General features: G+C 43.9%; 1 protein-coding gene across 8 annotated transcripts in view; it reads left to right on the top strand.

Moving 5' to 3' along the window:
• LOC110500696 (neurexin-2) overlaps positions 1–8,079 on the top strand; it is a 1,050,333-nt gene that overhangs the window by 349,543 nt on the left and 692,711 nt on the right. For all 8 annotated transcript variants that reach the window (XM_090214789.1, XM_090214786.1, XM_090214788.1 and 5 more), the window contains one exon: positions 7,580–7,597. In XM_090214789.1, the coding sequence (XP_090070915.1) occupies positions 7,580–7,597 (18 nt within the window). The remainder of the gene's footprint in view (positions 1–7,579; positions 7,598–8,079) is intronic.

The raw sequence follows: 8,079 nt of genomic DNA, 5'->3' as shown, positions 1-8,079 counted from the left end.
TTCTCTCTCATGGAGTTGAAGAGGCACATTGATTGTCATTAAGGTATCTAAAGCCCCCAAGTGGGGAAGGTTGGCAACAACTCTGCCACGCTGATCCTCAACACAGGGGCCCCACAAGGGTGCTTGCTCAGACCCCTCCTGTACTCGCTGTTCACCTAGGACTGCGTGGACACTCACGTCTCCAACTTCATCGTCAAGTTTGCTGACGACACAACAGTGTTATGCCTGATTACCAACAACGATGAGACAACATGTAGCGAGAAGGTCAAAAACCTGGCGGAATGGACAAAACGAAGGAGCTATTTGTGGACTACAGGAGACAGCAGAGAGAGTACGCCCCCGTCCACATAAACAGGGCCACAGTGGAGAGGGTCAAAAGCTTCAGGTTCCTCAGCGTGCACATTACTGACAACCTGAAATGGTCCCTTCACACAGACAGTGTGGTGAAAAATGTGAAACAGCACCTCTTCAACCTCAGGAGACTGAAGAAATTCAGCTAGGCTCCTAAGACCCTCACAAACGTCTGCAGATGCACCATTGAGAGCATCCTTTCAGCCTGTTCGGTAACTGCACTGTCCGCAACCACAGGGCTCTCCAGAGGCCCAACATATCACCGGGGGCACACTACCTGCCCTCCAGGACATCTACAGCACCCTATGTCGCAGGAAGGCAAAGAAGATCATCAAGGACCTCAGCAGCCCAAGCCACAGCCTGTTCACCCCGCTACCAACTAGAAGGCACAGGACCGAGAGACTGAGAAATAGCTTCTATCTCTAGGCCATCAGACTGTTAAACAGTCACCACTAGCCTTAGTCACTGTTCTAGCAGGCTACCACCTGGTGCTCTACCCTGTACCATAGAGACTGCTGCCCTATGTACATAGATATTGACCACTAGTCACTTTAATAATGTTTACTATTTTACCCACTTCATATGTGTATACTGTATTCTAGTCATGGCTCAATTTATATAACTACTGCTGTACACACCTGTTCTATTCATATACTGTCCATGACAATCTGTGTACACAACCAATAAACTTTGATTTGATTTCATTTGCGATATCCATCGTGTTTGAAGGTCGTCTACCCTTCCCTTGTGGCAGTGTGTGGTGTTGTTGAGGTGTGTGTGTGCGTGCGTGCGTGTGCGTGCGTGTGTGTGTGTGCGTGCGTGCATGCGTGCACGTCAGGGTTCGAATTAGGAAACAAGGTTAGTTTTAGGAGCTAGGGTTAAGGTTAGGTTTTTGGGTTCGGGTAAGAGTACAGGTTAGGGGTTAGGGAAAATAGGATTTTGAATGGGACTGAATTGTGTTTCCCCACAAGGTTAGCTGTACAAGAGTGTGTGTGTGTGTGTGTGTGTGTGTGTGTGTGTGTGTGTGTGTGTGTGTGTGTGTGTGTGTGTGTGTGTGTGTGTGTGTGTGTGTGTGTGTGTGTGTGTGTGTGTGTGTGTACAGTATGTTTGTTACCTCTGCATAAATAAGTGCACATGTCCTCTCCTCTCCTCTTTTCTTCTCCTCTCCACATATTTATTTTCCAGGGTGAGAGAGGTTGACAGCTAAGCAGAGTTGAGAAAGAGCTGGAGAGATGAAAAGTAAATTGACAGGATACTGGGTCAGCGCTCCTCAGTGGAGAAAGGGAGTGTGTGAATGGAGTGGTTGACGTAAGGGGTGATAGTTCAACTCCACTCACTTTGTGTGTGATGGGGGGATGGTGGTGGGGCTTAGCCAATACTAGCACTAGCAGCTGCAGTACAGATGCTGCAGGTCAGTAGGCTAGGCTAACTTAATGTGTCTAACCCCTTCAAATTAGTGGATTTGGCTGTTTTAGCTACACCCATTGCTGACATGTGTATAAAGTTGAGCATACAAGCAATCTCCATAGACAAACACTGGCAGTAAAATGGCCTGTTCTGAAGAGCTCAGTGACTTTCAATGTGCCACCGTCATATTAATGCCAATGATTTTGTCATGAGATGTTCGAGCAGGTGTCCACATACCTTTGGTCATGTAGTGTAGCTAGTGTAGACGTTGTGTGGGCGCCTGGCTGTGTATGTTTGTCTTTATGTGTTTGTTTTCCCCGGTATAGTATAGCATGGGATGTTGAACAGGGGATGGCACTGTGAGTGTGTTTGTTTTCCCAGGTATATTATAGACTGGGATGTTGAACAGGGGATGGCACTGTGAGTGTGTTTGTCTTTCCCTGTATAGTATAGACTGGGATGTTGAACAGAATAATAGTGAGCCAGTTTGAGCCAGTTTCATCACAGCTCTTGATGGTTTTTGCGACGGCACTTGAAGAAACGTTCAAAGTTCTTGAACTGTTCCGTATTGACTGACCTTCATGTCTTAAAGTAATGATGGACTGTCGTTTCTCTTTGCTTATTTGAGCTGTTCTTGCCAGTAATATGGACTTGGTATTTTACCAAATAGGGCTATCTTCTGTATACCAACCCTACCTTGTCACAAATCAACTGATTTGCTCAAACGCATTAAGACATTCCACAAATTAACTTTGAAAAGGCACACCTGTTAATTGAAATGCATTCCAGGTGATTACCTCATGAAGCTGGTTGAGATAACACGAAGAGTGTGCAAAGCTGTTATCAAGGCAAAGGGTGGCTACTTTGAGAATCTAAAATAGATTTTGATATATTTAACAATTTTGGTTACTACATGATTCCATATGTTATTTCATAGTTTTGATGTCTTCACTATTATTCTACAATGTAGAAAATAGTCAAAATGAAGAAAAACCCTTGAATGAGTAGGTATGTCCAAACCTTTGACTGGTACTGTAGATGTACACTCTACAGTGCCTTCGGAAAGTATTCAGAACCCTTGACTTTTTCCACATTTTGTTACGTTACAGCCTTATTCTAAAATGGATTTAAAATCAAAGATTTTCTCATCAATCTTCACACATATACCAAATGACAAAACAAAAACAAGTTTTTCGAAATGTTAAAAATTTATGAGAAATAAAAAACAGAAATACCTTATTTACATATGTATTCAGCCCTTTTGCTATGAGATTCGAACTTGAGCTCAGGTGCATCCTCTTTCCATTGACCATCCTAAAGATGTTTCTAAAACTTGATTAGACTGGTAAATTCAATTTATTGGACATTATTTGTTAAGGTACACACCTGTCTAAGGTCCCACAGTTGACAGTGCATGTCAGAGCAAAAACCAAGCCATAAGTTTGAAGGAATTGTCCGTAGAGCTCCGAGAGGATTGTGTCGAGGCACAGATCTGGAGAAGGGTACACAATTTCTGTAGCATTTTCTTCTTTTTTTAACCTTTGTTTAACTAGTCAAGTCAGTTAAGAATTCTCATTTTCGATGACGCGCTAGGAACCGTGGGTTAACTGCCTTTTTCAGGAGCAGAACGACAGATTTTTACCTTGTCTGCTCGTGGTTTCAATCTTGCAACCTTCCGGTTACAAGTCCAACGCTCTAACCGCTAGGCTACCTAGAACAAAGTGGCCTCCATTGTTCTGAAATGGAAGTAGTTTGGAACCACCAAGACTCTCCCTAGAGCTGGCTGCCCGGCCAAACTGAAAAATCGGGGGAGAAGGGCCTTGGTCAGGGAGGTGACCAAGAACCCGATGGTCACTCTGACAGAGCTCCAGAGTTCCTCTGTGGAGATGAGAGAATCTTCCAGAAGGACAACTATCTCTGCAGCACTCCACCAATCAGGCCTTTATGGTAGAGTGGCCAGACGGAAGCCACTCCTCAGTAAAAGGCACATGACAGCCAGCTTGGAGTTTGCCTTAAGGCACCTAAAGACTCTTAGACGTTGAGAAACACTATTCCCTGGTCTGATGAAACCAAGATTGAACCATTTGGCCTAGCGTCACGTCTGGAGGAAACCTGGCACCATCCCTACGGTGAAGCATGGTCGTGGCAGTATAATGCTGTTGGGATGTTTTTCAGCGGCTGGGACTGGGAGACTAGTCAGGATCAAGGGAAAGATGAACGGAGCAAAGTACAGAGAGATCCTTGATGAAAACCTGCTACAGAGCACTCAGGAACTCAGACTGGGGCGAATGCACACCTTTCAACTGGACAATGACCCTAAGCACACAGCCAAGACAACGCAGGAGTGGCTTCGGGACAAGTTTCTGAATGTCCTTGAGTGGCCCACCCAAACATATCTGGAGAGACCTGTGCAGCGATGCTCCCCATCCAACCTGACAGAGCTTGAGAGGATCTGCAGAGAAGAATAGGAGAAACTCCCCAAATACAGGTGTGCCAAGCTTGTAGCGTCATACCCAAGAAGACTCGAGGCTGTAATCGCTGCCAAAGGTGCTTCAACAAAGTACTGAGTAAAGGGTCTGAATACTTATGTAAATGTGAAATTTCCGGGGTTTATTCATAAATTTGCAAAAATGTATAAAATCTTGTGTTTGCTTTGTCATCATGGGGTATTGTGATGTCATTATAGGGTATTGTGTGTAGATTGATGAGGGGGAAAAATCTAAACAATTTAATCAATTTTAGAATAAAGTTGTCGTAAAAGTCAAGGTGTCTAAATACAGTGCCTTGCGAAAGTATTCGGCCCCCTTGAACTTTGCGACCTTTTGCCACATTTCAGGCTTCAAACATAAATATATAAAACTGTATTTTTTTGTGAAGAATCAACAACAAGTGGGACACAATCATGAAGTGGAACGACATTTATTGGATATTTCAAACGTTTTTAACAAATCAAAAACTGAAAAATTGGGCGTGCAAAATTATTCAGCCCCTTTACTTTCAGTGCAGCAAACTCTCTCCAGAAGTTCAGTGAGGATCTCTGAATGATCCAATGTTGACCTAAATGACTAATGATGATAAATACAATCCACCTGTGTGTAATCAAGTCTCCGTATAAATGCACCTGCACTGTGATAGTCTCAGAGGTCCGTTAAAAGCGCAGAGAGCATCATTAAGAACAAGGAACACACCAGGCAGGTCCGAGATACTGTTGTGAAGAAGTTTAAAGCCGGATTTGGATACAAAAAGATTTCCCAAGCTTTAAACATCCCAAGGAGCACTGTGCAAGCGATAATATTGAAATGGAAGGAGTATCAGACCACTGCAAATCTACTAAGACCTGGCCGTCCCTCTAAACTTTCAGCTCATACAAGGAGAAGACTGATCAGAGATGCAGCCAAGAGGCCCATGATCACTCTGGATGAACTGCAGAGATCTACAGCTGAGGTGGGAGACTCTGTCCATAGGACAACAATCAGTTGTATATTGCACAAATCTGGCCTTTATGGAAGAGTGGCAAGAAGAATGCCATTTCTTAAAGATATCCATAAAAAGTGTCGTTTAAAGTTTGCCACAAGCCACCTGGGAGACACACCAAACATGTGGAAGAAGGTGCTCTGGTCAGATGAAACCAAAATGGAACTTTTTGGCAACAATGCAAAACGTTATGTTTGGCGTAAAAGCAACACAGCTCATCACCCTGAACACACCATGCCCACTGTCAAACATGGTGGTGGCAGCATCATGGTTTGGGCCTGCTTTTCTTCAGCAGGGACAGGGAAGATGGTTAAAATTGATGGGAAGATGGATGGAGCCAAATACAGGACCATTCTGGAAGAAAACCTGATGGAGTCTGCAAAAGACCTGAGACTGGGACGGAGATTTGTCTTCCAACAAGACAATGATCCAAAACATAAAGCAAAATCTACAATGGATTGGTTCAAAAATAAACATATCCAGGTGTTAGAATGGCCAAGTCAAAGTCCAGACCTGAATCCAATCGAGAATCTGCGGAAAGAACTGAAATCTGCTGTTCACAAATGCTCTCCATCCAACCTCACTGAGCTCGAGCTGTTTTGCAAGGAGGAATGGGAAAAAATGTCAGTCTCTCGATGTGCAAAACTGATAGAGACATACCCCAAGCGACTTACAGCTGTAATCGCAGCAAAAGGTGGCGCTACAAAGTATTAACTTAAGGGGGCTGAATAATTTTGCACGCCCAATTTTTCAGTTTTTGATTTGTTAAAAAAGTTTGAAATATCCAATAAATGTTGTTCCACTTCATGATTGTGTCCCACTTGTTGTTGATTCTTCACAAAAAAATACAGTTTTATATCTTTATGTTTGAAGCCTGAAATGTGGCAAAAGGTCGCAAAGTTCAAAGGGGCCGAATACTTTCGCAAGGAATACTGTACTGTACAAAAGTATGTGGACACAAAATAGTGGATTCGTATATTTCAGCCAGCCTTCTGTGTTTCATGACACACACACCCATATGCGGGAGAAAGTGGGTTTGTGTGTGTGTGTGGGGGGCGGGGTTCTTATTCCTACAGAAGCAATTAACACAGTAGCATGTGTACCCCCCAAATATAGCACTTCACATCTGCCAATTGGCTCAAAATTGCTCCCATCCCCTAATTGTGAATTTCACCCGTCAGCAGATTGATATTTCAGATGAAACTATGCGTGTTTATAAAAAATAAATACAAAAGTATGTTAATTGGATATGTTGCGAGCCCAGTGAGTGTAGGGCTGGGCTGTGTTCCGCTGGGCTGTGTTCCGCTGATCTGGGTTCCGCTGGGCTGGGTTCCGCTGGGCTGGGTTCTCATGTATCGAGCTGAGAGCCGAGGGGAAAGCTGGTGCCAGCTTTTGCAGACCCATAGATATTGATATTGAGCTCTATGCTTGGTTGGACAGTGATTCCTCCGTCTCTCTCTCTCTCTTTATTTTCATCCTCCACTAGACTAGGTCTGCCTGTCTGCTCTAGTCCCGTACACACACCCAACCCTAGATGAGCTCTCTCACAACCTGGAATCAACTTTATGCCGAGTCTCTCCTTACTTAATCTCTTTCTTTAGCCATCTTGCTTTCTCTCTCCATCTTTCTCTCTTTCGCTCCTTTCTCTCTTGCTCTTTCTTTCTTTCTCTCTCTCTCTCTCTCTCTCTCTCTCTCTCTCTCTCTCTCTCTCTCTCTCTCTCTCTCCTCTCTCTCTATATCTATTTGGCTTTCTTTATCTCTCTGCCTCTCTCACACATACTACTCTCTCCTTGCTTCGGCGTACTCCATTGGCATATGCCGTCTGGTATATCAGGTGTGTCAACATTTTATGCCATGTCATTCACAGATGAGGGTATGATAATTGAGGATAGTGTCCTGTGATAGCTGGCCACAATTTCCAAGCAATGGGAAGAGCACCATCAACAATAAAAACATAGCATCTTTTTCTCAGTAAGGGAGCGTCTCTAAACGTCCTCGTGACTCTAATTTAAACGAGAGTGTGAGTCTTTTTCCTTATCCACAGAAAAAGGTGCATTTGAGATGTTGACAGATGTTATATTGTCTGTTTTTTACAAGGAAGACTAAAACGGAAACGATCTTTAATAATGTGTGTTTTTTCCAATCTCGATTAGCAAATGTATGTGTGTTGCTCTGTGAATATGTGTCCTGTTGTTAATTGCTGTCTTCATGCCTTTCTTTCTCTCTTCCTCAGGTGTCATCCGTCTTGTATTTGTGTCGGGTTGGGGGATGAACGGGGTTGTCTTGATTTGAGATTTGAACTAAACTATCTTTTCTCTCTCTCTCCTCTCTCTCTGTCTCCCCACAGGGGACTCATCGCAGGCCGGTAAGTCGACTATCTCTTCACCTTCTCTCTTGCTCTGACACACGTACTGCTGTTTTGTCTGTGGCTGACAGTGATGTGGGATTTGATGATTCTAAGGCACGATACAGACTGAACACGTACACAATGGTGCGCGCGACGCACGCACGCATGCACGCACACACACACACACACACACACACACACACACACTCCATTGGGTATACAAAAGCACATATAAAAGCCTAACGTGCCTCTACAAACCAGACGGATTGAGATTGCTGTGCCACTTGAACTTTTCTCCCAGCGGTGAAAGCCAACTTTAAAGGGTGCACAATTACCATTTATTTGTATTGTGAGGCTGCGGGATTCCTGCTTTTATATCAGTGAGTGGAGCTCTCAGTCTCAGTGGATTGTGAGCAATCCAGAAAAGTGTGAACTATATTGCTTTCAATCAGTCATCTGCTGGTTGGGGCCCAGCAATTGACAGCAATAACCACTCAGGT

Source organism: Oncorhynchus mykiss, chromosome 21 (genome assembly GCF_057628025.1).
Source record: "Oncorhynchus mykiss isolate SJ-2025 chromosome 21, ASM5762802v1, whole genome shotgun sequence".
NCBI classification, from domain to species: Eukaryota; Metazoa; Chordata; class Actinopteri; order Salmoniformes; family Salmonidae; genus Oncorhynchus; species Oncorhynchus mykiss.
This window is presented reverse-complemented; position numbering and strand designations above follow the sequence as displayed.